The 20,558-nt window shown below is 38.3% G+C and overlaps 1 protein-coding gene across 7 annotated transcripts in view; it reads left to right on the plus strand.

Moving 5' to 3' along the window:
• bma (SCY1-like protein bma) overlaps nt 1–19,616 on the plus strand; it is a 51,654-nt gene extending 32,038 nt beyond the window's left edge. The window contains exons 10-19 of one of the 7 annotated variants that reach the window (XM_065483435.1): nt 952–1,097; nt 1,164–1,317; nt 3,456–3,705; nt 4,148–4,316; nt 6,956–7,158; nt 7,881–8,140; nt 9,106–9,174; nt 12,566–12,583; nt 14,760–15,035; nt 16,885–19,616. In XM_065483435.1, coding sequence (XP_065339507.1) covers nt 952–1,097; nt 1,164–1,317; nt 3,456–3,705; nt 4,148–4,316; nt 6,956–7,158; nt 7,881–8,140; nt 9,106–9,174; nt 12,566–12,583; nt 14,760–15,035; nt 16,885–16,911 — 1,572 coding nt within the window. In that variant the 3' untranslated portion in view covers nt 16,912–19,616. Of the gene's footprint in view, nt 1–951; nt 1,098–1,163; nt 1,318–3,455; nt 3,706–4,147; nt 4,317–6,955; nt 7,159–7,880; nt 8,141–9,105; nt 9,175–12,565; nt 12,584–14,759; nt 15,351–16,884 lie in introns of those variants that run through there. The other 6 variants (XM_065483436.1, XM_065483430.1, XM_065483437.1 and 3 more) reach the window with 6 other exon arrangements.
• The last annotated feature ends 942 nt before the right edge of the window (nt 19,617–20,558 follow it).

The raw sequence follows: 20,558 nt of genomic DNA on the forward strand, positions 1-20,558 counted from the left end.
TTCTCTTCTTTCTTTCATGCACGACCAAAGTCAAAAGCAGCGGCACTGGATCCCAATATCGTGAATTGTGATTGACAAAAGCCCTCTAGGGCAAAGTTGGCATCAAACAATCCATCACTTTCTCACAGAATTATTTTTCCTTAAAAATTTGCATGAAATATACATAAAAATGCCGAATTCCTCAAAAATTCAATTAATAATCACTAAATCTTGCCCTTCTAGGATCAGGATTTTTAAACGGTTTTTACCCATCTTTCAGGTCGTTTTTGTAACAACAAAAATCATTTTTAAGTGCTTATATAATATTCAAAAACGGGGTTTATATCAAAATCTGGTGGGTTTTTTCAATGAATTTTGATAGACTATGATAAAATTTAAATTATTATGGAATCTTGTGTACAGTCCAAATACTACACTATATTGCTCAAACACTGAAAAACTCTTAAATTGACTGTGTAGATCAACGATATCCTAAATTATTCGTTAAAATTGTCCATTACAAAAAACTATTCAACTAAACATCAAATTCTTTATTGAACTTGATGAAATAACTTTTTCGGAAAATGACCGATATGATTGTGGAAATGCGTGGAAAAATGAAATTAGAGAAGATCGTAAATTTTCTAACAAAAACTTAATTAATTTGTCATTGAACTCCAATAGCAACTACTTGGTCTAGAACCAATATTCAACCATCCTCTTCTGTGAAAGCCAATACAAACTAAAAAAAAGAATGAACAAGAATTTTAGATGAGATCAAGGGCAATTTATGGCTCACAAGTACTAGAATTGCAAAACCTAATTCTTAAATTAAAATTAGACGCACAGCAACAATATTGATTGGTCTGAAATTCGCAACCCCATTTTACTCTGCAGGAATAATATGTGTGCAATCATTGCAAGTGTATTTCTAACCCTTCCCTCGCATGTGTTGGTGCATAAATTTTGCAGAAACTGTGGTACCAGCACGTGTGGCCGTGTCTTTCGCACGAGATGAAAGCTCAGGAGGTGCTGGCCGCGGTGCTGCAGCCCATCATCTACATCATCCAGGAAAGCTCTCAGGAGGAGTACGAGAATCTCATGTTGCCCCTGTTCAGGTAGGGATAAATCTCTTGCAACGCTATTGATCATTTTGGCATGAAAAATTCATGTGCGTGTTGCAGGAGTGTGTTCTCAGCGCCCAAATCCATCCAAGCCACAGTAACTCTTTTAGAGAATTTGCATATTATTCTAGAGAAAACGCCACCAGAGGATGTTCGTACCGAGGTACTGCCTATGTTGTTTAACGCCTTCGAAAGCTCCACTCTGCAAGTACAGGTGCGTACAAATATTCATCTGCCGCTGCCGTCGTCACCGCTGCAGGCGTTCCCTCAGCTTTTTTCCCTCATTTCCGGAGCTCTTCTGCTCGGAAATTCTGCTCTCGCTGTTTCCAGCCTTTTTTCGCTTCCTTTTTTCCCGCCGCGCGCCGCTGGAGACTCTTGCGCTCCACCTGCGCCCCTACCTCGCCACGACCGGATTAATTAACGCCAGTTAATTATTTGCTCGCTCTTTATTTCCTCTCATTTTTTTTTGCGCGCGCTTATTGTAATATGTAACCGACTGAGACTGCAGACAATGTATATTTGCACTGTAAAGTTTCACGATTTACCAGCTACTTTAAAATTATAAATTACAAATTAATGACAATATATTTAACACAAAATTGTACAACAGAGATGAATATAAAACATTATTATTAAAACAAATTAAGTTACAAGCTTAAGTAAAGGTAAATGCAATATACCAATATGCAAATGTATAGAAATATAAATGTATTTTTTTCATATTCACCCTTTATCACAATTTATTCCCTTAGAAATCTAAAAAAGGGCCGGAAAGCATATTAGGTGCTGACAATTTCACTTGTCAGTCAAAAAACATGTATGAAAGCCGTTGTAACACATGTTTTAAACTGGGTTCTCCGCGAGTAGAGGAGAGAAATTAACCACGCGTCGCGACACGGACAAATAAAGCGCTAAGCCGCTTTCGCCGAAGCGCCAATCTTTTCCACTCACTCTGTTCGTGGCGGAAAAGCAAACGCAAGAAAGTGCCGTGGGCGGAATGTTCCAGGCACTTTTGGCCGCGCCGAAAATAGCGTTCGCCCGCCTCGCCTTGCAGCATTAATTACCATTGTGCCTCGCGTCTTTTGAATCTTTATTTTCCTGCCTGGTGTCAATTGCCGGTGAGCACAGTCAGTCTGGCATGTGCACAGCTAGAGCGTTTTCCTCATTCCGCCCGGGCGAGAGTTATTGGCAAATGTGGTGTGACCTGCACGACTTGTACGGGAACACCTCACTTCAAATCTCAATTTGCTTCCGTTCCCTCTATTGGCATACTTCTTAATTTATAGTTAACAATTCATGGTCTAATATATTAAAATTTAATATAATTAGTTTAAATCACTGATGTGCACATTATATGTAAATAAAAAAACAAAGCTAGGCTGTAATTTTACAATATGATATAATTTTTGTATTTTGTTTATTTTTTAAATGGTAAAATACTTTTTTAGAACCTCTTTGTTTAGCACTTCCTGTGGGCTATGAGCTCACCGGCTCCCAATAACACCACCGAGCGAATAACATGGGGCCCGAGTGGCCGCAGAGAACCTTGGGCTCAATGTTGCCTTCTTTACGCCTCCCCGCACCGATGTATTTTTACTGGAACGCCATGAGACATTTGTCCCTTAAGCAACTGGTGCTAAAACCAGCAAGTGGAGTCTCCCAGCCCGTTGAGCTATTTTTAGCATTTCGAGTCACTTAACTAACCGCCTTTTGCAGTTTCTGTCATTGAGAAGCCAGTATTAGATTTCTAAAATGCTCAAATTTCTCCCACTGTTTTGAAACTCCTAAAAAGGCCTTGACAATGCGAGCCAACGGGCTGATATAATTAAATATATATTCTATAATTTAGAATTTTAAATATAGTTGTGCGTTGTTGGCGTTTAATAAATCAATCAATAATTTGGAATTTACAAAAATTACTGCTGGTCATAGATTTTGTTATTTTTTTTAATGACATTCTAATTAAATTAAAGTCTGGGCCGACTCTGGCTCTGTCCTCCTGGACTGGGGTTTCGTAAGATGTTTGCCAGGAGTGTTGCCATTTCTCACATGCTTTTAAAATTTTTATCGACTATGCCATAACAAGACTGTATTATTGACAAATTATGAGAATAAACAAAAATAATAAAACGGGGTAGCTATTTTTCTCATAATTAGAATTTCATGTATCAACGTGAGATTCATCAAAATATTAATTAATTTAGCTCATGAGAAATTACGAATCCTTAGATTATTTTTCAATTTCTTTATTTCTCTTTCGTTTTCTTCTAATTTCTAATTAAAAATTGTCCAAGTTTCACTCTTTTTAAAAGTTATCCTCTAAGTTTATTAATGGATTTTGCGATTACTCAGAGTGCGGCGCTGGTCGCCGTCACCAACGTGGCAGAGTATTTGGACGAGACGGCGATCCGCAAGATGATCATGCCCAAGACCAAGTTGGTCTACGAGAAGAATTCGGGTGACATCAAAACAGTGCTGAACGTGCTCTCTTGCGTCGAACGGACGCTGGACAAGCTGGATCGCTCCATGATCATCGACGAGGTGTTGCCGCTGCTGTGGGACGTCCGGCTCTCCGACCCTGAGGTTATTCTACGGGTTGTTAGTGAGTACAATTTTAATTGCCTTTTTAAACCAGAACTCCTCTATTGTTCATAATATGATAACCAGCCTTTTTAATTAAAATATAATATTTGGAGAAATTGTTTGGCTATTTAAAATGTAATTTTGATTTTCTTAAATTGTAAAATCAATAGTTTAGATTCAATTTTTAATTATTTTTTCATTTATGATTATTCCATTATTTATGAGTTTGTGAATGACTAACAATAAAAATTTTGCTAAGATAACATTTTCCACATACACCGCTTGAATTGAATGGTTTCGTGAGAAACCAAATCGTCATGTCCTAAGGATTAAATTTTCTTATCAGATGTGGTATCCGTGTCAATATATTGGCATTGACGTGAATGATATGTAGTATTTACAGAGTAAAATTGCTTATGTATGGTGAAACATTGCAATAATTTACTGTGTGCCCCACATAGATATTTACAGACTGATGTTAAGCGATAAGAAATTCGGCCTGTCGGTAAACCTGATGGCTACTAGGGTGATGCCGTCGCTGCTGCCCCAGACAGTCAACCCCTCGCTCAATCTCGAGCAGTTCACCAGTCTGCTTGAGGTGCTGCAAGAAATGCTCGATCACATTGACCGGTGAGTTTCATTTGAACGCCATTCGCTGCGCAGCTTTCCGCGGTCGCAAAATACATATTGCAAACAGCTCACGCTGGGCCAAATTGATAAGCGAACCGCAGGCCGACTACACGCGCCATCCGACCGGCCGGCGACATACACAGCACTCCATATTTGCGCCCAGCGTGCTGCCCGCTACTTCCATTAGGCCTGTAATTTGTGGCTCGCCCGGCTGGAGATTGCGTGCGGAAATTTGTTCTCCCGATGAGTAAGTGCCAGTGGCGGCACTTACGGATTCCATTTTGTCAAATCTCTGATATTTTTGTCGCAAATCTGAAATTATATTTTTTATCTCACCACTTAAACGCAGCGTGGGGGAACGCAAATGAGCTTAAATGGGCAAGTGTAGGAGAACAGGAATTTCATTTTTGACAGTGCCAGTCGATTCCTGAAGCACGAATAAGGCTAGGTAGCCGAATCACTTGATCGAAAATGCGACATGACGTGCCGAAAATCAGCGGGAACGTAAAAACCGTTACTTAATTAAGCGATTTTGGTTCTAAGCGCAAAAGTGCAACAAGAACGCAGGCAACCAATCAGGAAAAGCAGCGGTTCTCTGACTGATTTTTCTCTGACGGCAGTCAGAGAAAAAGGTTGGGCTGCTTGCTGACCTACCCTGTAGCTTGACTCGCTTCCGCTGGCTGTGGCGCTGCTTTCTCGATCTAGGTCGGAGAACCAATCCCTTCAATGACTGGTCACCGGCATCCTTTTGGCACATTGTGCCAGGTTCAGACCAGTTGACCGCTAAAAAGTAACGTGTTGTCAGATTTTCGAACGAGTAATTCGGCTGGCTAACCTAATTAGAATCTCATTCATAAATCGATTGGTGCTTTCACTAATGAAATCTTAACTCTACTCTAATGTGTTTAACAAGCTTTAAAAGTGATATAGATTATTTTGGCAGTTCAATACAGTTTTTGACACTGCATATACGGCTGTAGATGATTTTAAGTGTGTATTTAAAAGTATTTAAATTGTGTGATTTATGTTCGTCTTGTGTCTAAAATTAAATCAAACGCACAGAAAAAACATTCGTTCATCTTCCCTAATGATTTTGAGCTTACACCCAATCTTGAACAGGCTGATGGGAGGCTCGAATATTTTTGCTCGTCGCCGCCGTATAGAATTTGACGAAGAAAAACGCTCCTCATTGTTTTTAATCACTTGCTGCCGCTCCAAAGAAGTTTTACGTCTGGATTAGAGGCCGCAGCGTTTTGGGAAACGCCGGCTTTGCGTCACGCTTCATTAAACGAGCCGGAGAAGGCCCCCAGGGAAAATTTAAAGTTAGCCAAAGACGTGGCTTGGCTGGCTGGGTCCTCACACACTCGCCGCTGGATCTCACGTCGCTCTTTTTGATCTCGCCAATCCCTCTCCAACGGCCCTTAGCTAATGACATTGCACGGAAACGGGACTCCCTTCATTAGAGGCCACGACACAGCTCCTACTCCCACGGAAAACAAAGCGAGTGTATCATATTCACACAGTTCAGATTTCCTCAGCAATCAGCTTGTCAGCAGACTCCGCACAATCAGCTCTTCATCCATGCCCATAAACCTTTTCCTTCTGTAGATTGACGAGAGGTGCATACCCTTCAAGTAACAATAATAGCAAAATTAAATTTAATATAACAGAAGAGAGAATTTATTAACAAACACTGACGGTGTAAAATAAATATGACGTTGGCTGTTACATTTCGGCCAATTTTCGGCACGTTAAATCGAATTATCGACCGGGAGATTTGTCTGCCTGTTGCCTGACCTAGTTCAACGCTCAGAAGTCTATTGACTGTCAAAAATGAAATTATTCCAGTGTTATTTTCATCGAGATGGCTATAGTCACTAAAATTCTAACGGATTTGCCATGTTTTTTATTTCTTTAAAAGAAAATAATTTCAAAGCTAATCGAGTTGGAATTTCCGACTCACTGGTTTTCGCAGAGTGTAAGTCATTGTTGAAATAACAAAAATCGGCCGCATTTGGAGCAAAAATATTTTCATTGAGACCCTTGCGCCACTTCAGCCTCCGTCGAGAGCGTGTGTCGATGTTGAGCGAGCAGCGTCGAGATCAAAGGCCGGTCGTGTGTTTTACGGCCGAAAGATAACCGACGCGCGACAGAGGACAGATTCTCTTATCGCCGGGCAGCTCACGCTCCAATACCTGCTGGCTGGCCATCACGATTTGATAATCGGCCGCGAGGACAATGAGCCCAGCAGCCGACAGCGTGTTTGGCAAAATTACACACACGCGCGTGCGATATCCAATTATCTCGTCTCTCCAGCAGCTCGCTCGCTCGCTCGAGTGGCACTCGGATTTTTAATTAAACTCCGGCAGCTCCACTTTTTCTCCTCGATTGGCCCCCAAGAAATATAAAATTACGTTGCTGAGTGGCTGAAATTGTCGCAGTTTTAATGAAAAACGTATTTATTCGAGGAAATGAAAAGCTCTTTCCAACGTCTCAAATTTTAATAAAGCGAGCAATTGAATGCCAAAGGAAATTCAAGAAACGTAAAATCCCAAGTCTAAGAAAGACGCAATTCTCTCGTTTTAATTAATTAAAATTAATACATTTATTTAGGTCGATAAAACGTTTTTTGTCCGCAGGAACCAGCGAAACAAGCTCAAGCTGGACAACCTGTCCCTGCCGAGCCCCGAGCGGCACCGACCGCTGCGCCACCAGTTCAGCACGGACAACATGCACGCCAGCCCTCCGTTCAACATCCCGAACCTGCGAATTGAGCAGCGGAAGACCTCCAGCGCCGAAGACATGGCGCGAAAGAACTCAGCCGGCGCAACAAGTTTGCACGGTAGGCATCACGCTCCGCATTTTTGTCCTCCCGGTTGCATAAACCTCTTCTGTCTACATTTTTCGATGTCAAAACCTAAAATATATAAGCGATAATAAAATTTATTACATAACAGAGGCTACACGATAGTTGCCAATTTCCTTGCTTTAAAATAATTATTTGGAAAGAATGATTAACTAAGGTTTTGGCAGGTTTCTCTTCACGGGGGGATCGTTACATATATTCATCCGAGCTGATTGTTTACAGCTTGAAATTTGGGATAGTTTTTTTCTATAAATAAACTAATATTTAAGCTTATTTTATTTTTAAATATGGAAGGAAATTATATTACATGTACAGAGTCGTTGTTTAATTTTGTATTTTATGAAAGGGCCTAGAGACAATTAAAAACCATTTTATATCATCACCTCAACTGACTCGACTCACACGACATGATATTTTGTGATTTCTTTTCAACTAGCTACACCAAATTTTTAACCCCAAGTGTAAATTACGTGGATAAAAAATTTCATTTTAATGTGTGTTTAGTAAGTTTTCCAAAAACAAATTTTTTGCCAAAATATGTGTATTTCATTCCGAGTGATTTTCCCATATTTCAGATGTTCCAAAATCCACCACTGTTCTTTTAGCACTTAATAAATCCATTTTGATGGCTTTCCAATAAAAAGAAGAACCGTCTGCCCGGTTGACAGGCCGAAATATAATGTAATTTCGATTTTCAGGCATGCTGGGCGGCTGGTGGTTTGGCGGCTCACCGTCGTCGCCCGACAGCAACTTTTTGCGCGTTCACAACGCCTTCCCACCGAACAGGCGTCTGTCAGACAACCAGCTGATCGGTCCTCCGAAAATCAGGATCGCGCCGTCGTGCGCGTCCTCCCCCGGGGGTACGCCCGGGGGAAGTGGGGGCCTCCCGATCAGGAGGCACTCGAGCATTGGACCTCAGGAGCGTCGTGGTTCTGCCATGAATTTGTCACCTCCCACGGTACGTGTCGGTCCGATGACGCCTCTAACTCTTTTACACTCTTACTCTCTCACTCACACGCAACACACACCGACACTGAATTCTTCTTTTGAGTTTTGTCCACCAAAAAATATTAAAATTATCGAAACCACAGAAAAACGTAAAGTTTATTACAAACTAAAAGACTCTTAATATTGGCCTCCAGCTGAATTTCTTCTATTAGATCTCTGTCCTTTTGCACTGCCTGGATCAGAACGAGTCAACAATTTTTATTACTTTCCAATGAACTCATAATTAACGAACATACACTCTCCAAAATGCCAAAGTTTCGTCTTGTTTTCTCTGTTCATTTTGGCTCCTTCACCATTACATTAGTGGCACGTTTTAGAATTCCTCTTTTGGTCCTGCTTTTCCTCAGACTCGTCATTAATTATTTCTCAAGGCTCTCACGAGTCGTATGTACATTTTTTTATTCATGCAGGCGAGGCTCATCGCGCGGCCAAAACTTTGCTCTCTCCTGAATAATTGATCGGCGACGGTGGCAGCGGCGAATAGGTCGCATTGAAATTAAAACGGATGAGCCGAGCCTGCAAGAAAATTTAAAAATTTGCTTGAAAATGCATGCAGTCGTCAAATTGGCCGACAGTTTGTTCTCGTTAGTACATTTCTAGATCGGATATTCCTGCTGTTTTTGCGAATGATAAATTAGCATACATACGCAAACATTCTCGCATCCAGAGTGCTTCTCTCGCTGCCTTGTGTCGCAGGGTGTATTTTGCGCTTGCCACACGCTGCATATACTCTCAAGCAGAATTTTTAAATGCAGCTCCGATGGAAATGACCCCCATGACAAAATATGCAAACTGTCTCTCACTCACTCACTCTATTTATAACTCTCTCCATATATATTAATCAAGCCAAACACACTGCTCTCTCCATTGAACGCCAGACTGGAATGCTTTTGGTGATACCGGTTGTTTTTATAGGCGTCTTCCTACCACTCTGTGGTTTCACGGGACGGCTCTAGAACTAGTTTAACCGTGCCCGCACCCTATGTAAGTCGCAAAAACGATATTCTATATATACATGATATATAGCTCCATATATCATCTCATCGTCTGCTGTCTCGTGTGTCCTATCTACTTTCTTCTCGCCAAAAATAAATTATCAAGTCTCAGGAGCGATTACTTTGCTGAAGAGGACGCTCTTCCTCGAAAATTAATTATTGTGTGCTAGACGGCCGAGCGCAAAATTGACCCCGAGTGGCTTTCGCGTTTTTGACGCCAACGCAACTTCTTTTGTGCGCCGCCCGACATCAAAAGCGGCCAGTGAATTATCGCGGCTAATTGGGCTTCTCTGTGGGCGGATTATGATGTGCGGCTTATTTTGCCGCAGCTTCGACCATACACACGGGAATTTTTAAACAGAGAACAGCACCGCTTCCCTGCTCAAAATGACAAACAAATTCTGTTGTTAGAGACGAAAAAATATACATTTATTAATGAGCAAAGCCGTTCTGATTTTTTTTTTAATAAACTTTGATTTAGATCGTTGGTTGCGTCTAAATCCAGACGTGCGACACCACTATCAGAAGTGGAGTTGTTTACAAATAATACTTTTCGACCTATTTTTATCGCCATTAAAGAAAGTCCTTAGTGTTTTGAACCGCCAACATATAGCGTCACCGTAAATTTAAGATTCAGACCTAACTGTGCATTCTTGCCGTATTTCATTCGACGTGCTGAAAACAAAATCAGCAGCTAATCGCGGTAGAAACGTCTTAGAATCAATTTATAAGACAAATGATCTTTTCTACAGCGATTGGCTGAACCGATTTGGGATTTCAGCACTTTAAACCGAAAATTTTCAATGAACCGTGGTGCTTTCTGTAAACGGCTTCAAACAGTAAGACCCCGAAGAACGAATTCAACTCGATTGAACAGTCATACATTATCGTCTCTAAACCAGAGAACCCCTTGCACGAAGAGCACCTTCTTCAGCAACAATTTAACTGTTTTTTTTCCAACATTTATATTTCTAACACGATTAAAATCGCACCAAACAACCACAGAGTTAATGAGACTTTTTAATTTAATGTGAATCGTCTCTCTTATGTACGTATGGCTCACACACTCCGTATATACGCATATATTCGTCTCTTCCTCTCAAACACATGCACACTTGACCTTTTTCACTCTTATTCATACACAAACTCACACATACCTCCTACGTTCTCACATTGGTCTACGTATGTTGTCTGCCGTTCCTGCTCTCTTTCTCTACTGCTCTGTGTGTGTTGTGTACTTTTTATATTATTATATCCGTCTCTCTGCGTGTGTCGTGCACAGAAACACAATGTAATAAAAAGACATTCTCGCCTGAAACTGTGACAGCTCCACGAGGATGAAAAGAAAGCGAAAAACGAACACTCCTGCATGATGTCCTTTGTGCTACCCTCTTGCCCAATTTTTTATTTTTATATATCGTTGCTTTTTCTATTGTATACTCGCTTCATTTCTATTCTCCTTTCGTTCGCTTTAAACTTTGGTATTTTCAGAGGAAATGAATGATTCGCAAAATTACTCTCGCAAACTAACTGTACGAAAAAACACGACAGACACGAACTTTATTTTCCACTTTCCACTCGTGACTGTGCTATCACATACTGCTGTTACTTTTTCTTCTTTCGTAGGCCATTTTCCATTCATTCATTCATTCATTCTTATATACCATCTGTTGTGACGTCTAAAGCATCGCAGAACACTACCGTCGTTTGCTCCTTCATTGACATTAAATTGACTGCGCTGAGGGAACGGAGAGAGAGAGCCGCTTTGCTTAGTCTCTGGCAAAGCGGCCTCTTTCCGCTGGATGCTCGCACGAATCCGATACTTTCTCTCGAGTGCCAGGCAACAATTTGAGTTATAGCTTTGTAAGAGTCAATGAATCGAGAAATATTGCTTCCTACATTGACTTTCTGTAACATCTTCTGCATAATGCAATATCAATTTAATCCTCAGCTTTGGAGAAAAATTTTACTGTTCCACTAAAAAGAATTCGATTTTTAGACGAGTGGTTTATATTGACAGTCAGGTTAGGTTTTAGGTGAAGTATAATGCAGCTACCTCATTGATTAGTGATTAGAATAGATTCTTGTTCTCAGCTGGTTTTATTCAGCCGACCGAAACTTACATTCATAAAGTTTCTTCCCCGTCTAGGATAGAGATAAGCTTCCAAACTTTGTAAACGCAGCTTAATATCTCTTTAAATTCACCACCTGCGTTTACCACTAAAATTTTTAACTCCTTGTCCAGATGGCATCAATATCTTTCATTATGTCAATCCACTTGAAACCAAAGTTACTAAATTATGTCCTTTTTTAATCTTTGTGAATCTTTTTATTAAAAACAAAAGTTTGCTCTGACTTTGGATTGACTCTTCTGCTGCTCTGAGTTCTAAACCTATTTTGTCCATTAACGGAATATATATGATCAAATATTTTTCTTATAATAATATACTCTGGCGTAATTTATTTTGATATTGTAGTCGGCTCAGCTAATTTTTTCGACATCTTTAATCATGACTAGAATTGAAATCGAATCCGCACCATTTGCATAAGCCCCTCACAATTAGTGGTCAAAGCCGCCACTACAAAAGTTGAATACTTAAATGTTTTAAGTCCCTTCCGATGTAATTTCAAATTCATTCATGCCAGTAAGCATTTTACTCTTCAAATTATTCATTTTGATGCTCTGAAAACAATAATTAGTCAAGCCAATTGCTGTAGGAACGTCAATATATTTTTTACTTTAAAATTTGTTGCTACGTTGCTACGGCAGTTGGCTGAACCCATTTATGGATGAAGCACATGAAAAGAAATTTTACTACAAAGTGCAAAAAGTATGCAAATTAATGGTGATGCCATATTATGTCGGCAGCTGCAAACACTATTAATATATACTAAAAAACCCGACATTTCAACCTCTGGAATTTCAAAATAATAATATGACTAACAGAAACATGAAAAAAATAAAAAATCTCAGTAGCTAAAAATACAAATTCGAGCCTGTGCACGGTCAAACAAAAAGCTCATTTGCAACGAGAGCATTATTGAAATTGCTTTTCACGGAGTGAAGCTTGCGAGCATCCGTGTGTCCCATTATTTTGATTTGTGTGTTTTTCCAGCATCCGCGCGCGCTCGAGTCAATTTTTAAAGCAATTACCTGCGAATGAACAGGGCGCGCGGGTGCTGTCGAAAATCAATCGATATACATTTATCGAGTAGCGTATTTATATATTTAATTTATATTCACGAAAATTATGGTAGAAAGCTGGAAGCTAACTGTGTCTCGCTTTTTGTGCTCCTCCTCTGTTGCTGGTGTGTTATTTGCTGATGTCCTCTGGCTGGCAACCTCAAATGTGCGTCATTGTCGTGCTGATGTGTTGCAGCTTGCACGGAGCATGATAGTAAGTACACGAGTGCTCGACCGCGTTAATTATTTTAGCCCCGTTTTGCGATGAAGCGACTCCCTTGTGCATTGCACTCATACTCTATTATCCCCGGTTGGCTTTCGTGTATAGTAATAAAATGCGCGGCATTCATTACGGTAGATGCCAACACAGTACGTGTTGCGAAATATTCGCGTAAAAATGTCGTAAAATTCTCTGATGAGAATGATTTTTTACTCTCGTGCAATTTCAGTGGGAAATTTATTATTTCGATATTTTATGACCGCTATGAAGAAATTTACGTTGTGTCTGCAAGTTTAGAATTTTCATCCAAAGTTTTTAATTTGATATTTCTTCCACGATATTTACAAAACTCTACACAAGGTTGAATAAAAAATCTCAAGGTTGTAAGTGGGAATTGTTTGATGAAATTTTGCCATTTAAATTTGCCTAAAAATATGCTGAATTTCGACAGTTAAAATCATTCATATGTCTGTTTCTGTCACAGAAAATTTGTACGAATTCCTTTTTAGTTTCGTGCGTGTGAGGCTTTTAGTTGTATTTTCACATGAGCTGATAGGAATATCGTTTTATTCAGGCTTGAATAATTCATGTTTACTTTATGTAAATCAAAATCGGCTTTTTCGAGGAAACATCAAAGACCTGTAAGGTTTCCTTTGATGTAGACGCTATTCAAATTCCTTCCTTTAAAATGCAATCTCGCCTCTCCAAATAAACGGGTTAAACACACTCGCGGTTCAAATTTTGCTTCAATTTCGCTATCTGCAAGAATTTTACTTGTCGCTCAAATTGAAAGATGCTACTGGTTCCAGCTTGTCACAGCTCCTAAAATAGCTGCTGTAAAATCGGCTAAAGATTGTTTATTTTAGGTTGCAGCATATATGAAATCAAGTGCTGAATATGAGAAGCAGAAATACATATAATTTGAATCAAAGAAAAGAATGGTCCATTGTTGAAATCCAGACATTGCATTTCCTTGTTGCCAAGAGCGTCAATTTATTTCTAAACTATTTTTGCATTCAAATCTGACAACCTGTTTCATGGTATAATTAAGTATTTTTTATTATTGAATAAGTACTATAGTGTTTCAAATTTTCAGGGAAATAAGCATAAATTGTTTTTTTTATAAAGCATATACTTCATGAGAGCTTCGTACACTTCTGAGTGAAAAATAAATTCCGTGATGAGAAGTGTACACAGCTTGCTTTAAATAGATGTAAAGTCTCAAAAGCTCAATAATCTTTTTTTCCTGCGAGAGGGTTAAAAATCCAGTTTCTCGAATTCACATTCTTGTCAATAAAACTGTTTTGAATTAAGCTTACAAGACGCATGACGTATTATGTCTAGAAACAAAAGCATTTTTATTTTAAAATTCCCCTGAATGAATAGCGTTTTAATGATTTTCAGTGTTGCGTCGTGTAGCAAGTGTGCTGTAGAATTTATAGATTTCTTCACTTGTACGCAATCGAAACGGACAAGGAATGAGAATCCCTATGTTGCTGTGTGAACGGTGTGGCGGGACACAGTTTTTACTTTGTTAGAAGGTTTCAAGTGTAGACACTTAAATTAATTAAAAATTGCATGATTCGTGCCCATTTGATGGTCCTAATGACGATTGAGAGTTCAGAAAAAACAGTAGATCGTCTAAAATCACAGACCTAAGCATAAAGCCAATTAATTTCCTCGGCTAGTGAGGCAGGCTTCTTCAGTATTGATTTTGTTCTACAGCTTAAGCAATAATACTGATGCGGTCTCTGGAGCAGAAATAGCTGCTGTTCAGTTCTCTTATTTATAATTTACAGCCCATCCTAATAATTAAAAAAACATTGAATAATACCATTCTTTTCTGAAATAAAAATTCATCCTAGGTCTTTGCACCAAAATTTAAAAAGAGTCAGAACGGAAAGTCGATGTAAAATGCGATGTTAAAGAAAAAAATTGGCTATTGAAATATGGGCAGTTCAAGGATTAGACATTTTCTGGTTTAAAACTAGTATTGAAAGCCAACTGAGAAAAAAACGAGAAAGCTGGTACAAGATTTCTCAAAATATCTATCCTCCCTATCACAAATTGAAAGGGATCCTACATCCGATACTCATCCCCCTCCAACCCTCTAGTGCAAATAGAAACGACTGAGTCTAATGCTGGCGGTGTGTCGTGTGTGTTTTTGCAGGGCGGGTCGATGCCGAACACTTCTAGTAGCGTCCCGTTTTTGTTGTCGTCGAGCATGAGCTCGATCAGGTCTGGCGGGTCGCGACGCACGTCCGCCTGCCTGGGCCTATCGGGCTCGCCGGGGGCCTCCTCGGCGGGCCTGCTGCAGCAACTCGGCTCCGGCATGGTAAGGACCTTGTCTTCCGCAGCCTCCTCAGCCTACAGTTACTCGCCGTACTCCTCCCAGCACCACAGCCCACGAGGCTCTTTTTCCTCGCAGGGCGGTGCCAGTAGCAATGTAAGCAGCCTACCCAATTTTTATCTCAACACCGACAAAATCAACACAAGCCGGATTCTTGCTTTTTTATCCCACTCTTGTTTTTTTTTTTTATTTCAATTGCTTACAGTTTTTGATTAAAAATTGTAATGCAAGTTTGTTAATTGCTGATGCTGCTTGAAATTCGCTCAATTTCAGTTCGTGCTTTGATTGCTTTGGTTGACCTCTGCCAGCCTTTTGAACAGATTCAAATGTTAATAGACCTCTTTAGGTCAGTTTTAATATCCAGAATTAATAATTAGAAAAGTGTTTTAACTTTTGGAAAAGGAGAGCCGTCTGCTCTTGACTGAAACCTAGGATTTTAAAATATTCCATGATTTAAATCCCTACAAATATTAAAAATATATAACTGAAGAAATTTTGGAACCTGTTAACTATATAGTCTACATGTCTTGGAATATTCATACAATTTATCTCGGAAAATTTTAATAAATAATTGAAATGTTTGAGCTTCCTGATAGAGTAAAATAGTGATTATTGCAATCACTATATTGATAAAAATTTAAGACGGTCATTGCCCATTATAATGTTTGATTTTTGTTAATTAATTTGAAACAGAAAAATATATAAACTAATTCAGGAATATAAAATACAAATCATAAAATGAAAACACCGTCATGATTCCAACCAGCAATTTATAAATTTTGGACTGGACATGATTAAAACGGTTCGAACTCATTAGTAATTTTTTGGCTTTGATAGATTAAAAAAAACTTACAAACGGCTCTGACTCGCTCTGAAAGACCGGATAATGTATTTTCGGGTGGAAAATAATATTTTAACAGCATTCAACAATTTTTAAGGTGCATTAAAACTGCTTCAGAGGAACTTTGGACGCTTTTGCAAATTTTTTAAATAGATTTTGAACGATTTAGATGATGTCAAGTTTGGTTCTAGCTTTTAAGTCTTAAAATTTCGTTTGAATCAAAATCATCTCTAAATCCTAATTTTTTAATTTTAAATTAGAGGTCCAATTATTATATTTAGCGCATGATTTCACTTGATTTAGGTTTCGCTATTTGACCATTTTTCACGAGTGCACGAGTATTTAGAAGTTGGATTTTCCGTTGCAAAGTTTCCACCGCCATGTCGAACATATATATAGTAAATAAAATGATTGTGCACAAATTTTTCTTCAAATACGACGCAGCACAGTAATGAGCGCCATTATTACATCAATTTCTTGTTTATTTTCACCAATATAATTTAAATATTGACAATCAATCGCAAGAGGTAAGTCGCTTACTTGGCTCGAGCATGCAGATGGCGTCGATTATGTATATAATAACCCGTCGGAGCGAAATGCAGTGGCCGAATGCAACCTGTTGAGCGGACACGCACAACAGGTTGCATAACTTTGGCGTTTCGAGCCACGAAGCTCATTCCATTCATGCTAGAGTGTATTTCCTGAATAAGAAATTTTATAAGGTATTTATTGCAATTCCATACTCTTTATCGGATCCACCCAAAAGATATTGGCAGAAAATTGTTTTTTCTAGATGTTTTACTCAATTAAATTTACACTAGATATTGGTTTCATTCTGGTAGAGAAAATGTAAAAATAATAATCATTACCAGTAGAACAGTACCAAATATTTACTATTTTTTTTGCAAAACAGTACCAGACAATATTCTCTATATCATGGCATTAACAAATTTAAACTATTCTAAAAAAGTACATTTACTTTAAATAATAAGTATAAAGGAAATACACTCAAATTCATACCATAATTTTGTCCACGCAGCAGATACGCAGAGTTGAACGGAATTTCTTTGTATTTTGTCTAAAACGCTTGCTCTGCCTTTCCAGTACCAGCTCTTCTCCGGAAAATCATAGGCGGCGGCTGGACGAGCGGCCACCGCAGACTCTTCGCTCTTTCGTTCGCAGCAGCAGCGGCGGCAGCAGCAGCGGTAGCGGTAGCAGTGTAACTCAGCAATACGCACGCACTGAAAGAAGCATTATTTCTCCTCAGCAAGCTCCACTCGCGGGCAGCAATATTTCGCTTATTTTCCCATTCACTCACCGTAGGAAGAATATATATTCTACTTAAAAAAGAATGTTTAAAGAAACAAATGGCGGAAAATAGACTAACGCCTGTACCATGCATGAAAATCAAAAGGAATTCTCGAGAAAGCCGAGCCCAACTAACAGAAATAACTCTCGTACTGCCACTGATTGTATACTCGGTGTGACTGACTTGCAAAAAATAATTAATTATGTACAGTCCCTGCGATTAAATGCGTGCGAGCGAGTGTTTTACATGGTCTCGTGGGAAAAAACGGTTCTCTTATTCTTGTCTGTGTGCCCCGACCCTTTGCAGTCGGCTCTCGTGCCGATTTTTCGTTAGAATTTGGAAACCTTATTGCGATCGAAATGTATAATAATAAATATATTCTACTTGGCGGTATTGCAAGCAATAAGGGGAGGAGGTATTAATGAATAGGACCCTTTCAATTTCCACTCATTGAAAATTAATTAAAGCAAAGACATGAGAGATTTTTCTCAAATTTGACGAGTACCAAAAAGTATTTTTGTAACAAAATTTGAAAGAGGAAGTGCGTCTGTGACCGGTTCTTTGTCGAAAAAAATTAAAACAAACGCTGTATTATGTCACAGGTTTACTAGCTAAATGTGTGGGTGTGTTTTGACTTAAAAAATTGACGTGTTATATAAAAGTACTGCCCTTTATTCGTCGCATTAACATAAATATGTGTGTGTATTCGTGTCCTTGTACGTCGCTGAGAGGAAACGCAAGCATTCTGTGATCTCTAGCTCTAAAATTTTCAGTTCCGTCTGCTCTCTTTACAGTTACATGGAAACTCTTACGATTCAACGTTATAGTTTTCGGCAAAACCATTGAATTTGTGTAGTGTCCAACACCATCATCAGGGGGAAATTTTTAATTTGACGGAGTTTGCAAGTTATTCATTGCCACTATTTTTTTGAAGAAAAAATTAATAAAATTATTTAATCTTTACATTTTTAATTATATAAAAAATAAATAAAAGTCTGCAAGAACATTTTGGTCAATGTGGCAAAAAGGGGGAATTTCATCAAGCTTTTTCTGAATAAGTTTCGTTTTTTGCTCTACGATCAACCATTAAAAACTTACATAGCCCATAACTAACTCTTATGGGGAATTTCGAATTTTTTCCGGACGTCAAAAATGTCCCACCGATTGATTTGTTTCGTTGAAATGTGCCAACAAGCCAAATAACAGCTAAATTGGGCAGAAACTGCACTTATAAATTAATTTTGAAATATCTGTCAATTTTCTTAAAATCTAAAAAAATCGCTAAAATCGTCGAATCGAAATAATTTCCACCGCTTGAGGAAATTCAACATTTAAATGGTTTTGCCAAAAACTAAAGGGTCGAATCCAAAGAGTTTCCTTGTTAGTCACGTGTGTGTTCCACTCTCCTGTCTGTCTTCCTGATCGCGCCCTACGGAAAACATAATGCGCAATCTGTAATCAAATGCAAACGCTTCAACTGATAGATCAAGCAATATATACTCCGCAATTAAATTAAATGCACACTTGATCAATAATATTGCTAATGCCGCAAAAGCACTTCTCTAATAATTTACTCTGAAGAAAAAAAAATATCGCAATCTTTCAAATTTAAATTTGCTTTAGTGGTGTTTAAGCAAATTTTAGGATCTTGAATTCGCTCTTAAATGAACCTTTTCGGTTCTCACGAAATTCTCTGAAAATTTCAAGCACATTTAACTATTAGAATTTATATAAATATACTCAACCGCCACTTTCTTGACTTGTGATCACCAAAAGAAAAAAAATCAATACGCTCGCAACTATTTCTAAGACATGCACTGTATATCTACCAAGTACATAATATTTTGAAAAAAAAAACTTCTAATAGTCTAATTCCTAAAAATAATAATTCAGCGGTTTGCGCAATCTCGAGGGGCTGATGATATACATATAAATCGTTTTTCATTTCCCCCGCTCGCTTGTGTGTATTCCCAGGACTCCACTTGTAACGTTTAAATTATAAATATATAATACTCCTTTCCTATCAAAGTTCACAGACGCTTGACCGATGATATTTTTGATATATTGGTGACTGTAATGTAAGCAAGCAGTGCAGAGTATTCGACCAAGAGATGTAATGCATGTTTATTGGCTCGGGGAAAAAAGAATTATTATGTACCATTATTTGTAAGCTGACTACAAAAACAGGTAGAGACTTGTTGATTGTTAACCCCGTAATTTATGCGCACACTGCATTATGATATTTGGAAACAGAGACTTTGTATACAAGAGAGACATGCTGTTGGATTTCAAAACTCACCACGAGAGCTTACCCTGAGAGTGATTGATCTCGCCTCTTATTCATTGTTTACGACATTCTTCAAGAGATCCGGGGCTCTGAAGCGACGGAATTTTTCCTCATGTAGCCAAAATTTTATAAACGTGAACACACGATGTATATCATAACGAGCGGGAAGGACGAGGATTGTTAACAAATGCATCAGATTCGTGGCTCTAATAAATAAATTATTAAAATCTGAAACCAAAACTACAATATGGAATTTTTATTTTTAACTATTCCTCTGGCACTTTAGAGTTAACTAATTAACGCCTTAATGTTAAAATATATTATTTATGCCAGCACAGCGAATATATCTTAATAAAAAAGCATGGGAAATAAGAGAAAACTAATGTCCCTGAATTTATTTACGTGATTAGCGTACCTTTTTACATGAAAATTATGGCAATTTTGGTTACCATTCAATAGGGCATGATAAAAGATGACAATTTGCCATAAAGAAATAAATGTTGCTCCCGTTATTTATGATTCCCTAGATCTGCGCCTCCGTGATTATATTCAATCATATATTCAGTTTTAATTTGCCCTTTTAACACATATTTAATGTACATGTTGGTGTCATCATTTCTCATTCATTACGATTGTCAAATTTCCAAGTCTCTAATAGTATCATATTTCTTATCTAATAGGAATTCATTCAATTTGCTCTCGTACGAACTTTTCAAAGTAGTTAATAATTTGTTTCAACTATTCAGGTAATTTGTTGTGTTTCAGTCAGTCGCAACATTATTTCAAGGTGAATTTTTACACAAAGCTTGTACAGTAGCATAATTGTTCCTCCCTGCATTACATTTATACAAGTGCGTGTTTAGCGCAATTAAAAAAGTGTTTTTAGTTATTATTTTAATACAAGTCAATTTTTAAACAGTTTTTCCGGGAAATTGAGATTATTGAGAAGAGGACAATTTTCCTCACATCAAAAGTGTTGATATTTGAAAACTTCATCAACTTCCCGAATTTATCTCTTGATTTTTGCTTTGCTCTATTTCTGAAATAGCCGCTGAATTATGAAGCCAAACTGGTACCCCCGTGTAATTCATCTTATCGATGTTTTTATTTCATATCAGGTAAATTTAAATCAAGATCACAATTTTCAAGATCTTTAACATAACTTGGTTGCTATTACAGCCG

Source organism: Cloeon dipterum, chromosome 3 (genome assembly GCF_949628265.1).
Source record: "Cloeon dipterum chromosome 3, ieCloDipt1.1, whole genome shotgun sequence".
In the NCBI taxonomy this organism is placed as follows: domain Eukaryota; kingdom Metazoa; phylum Arthropoda; class Insecta; order Ephemeroptera; family Baetidae; genus Cloeon; species Cloeon dipterum.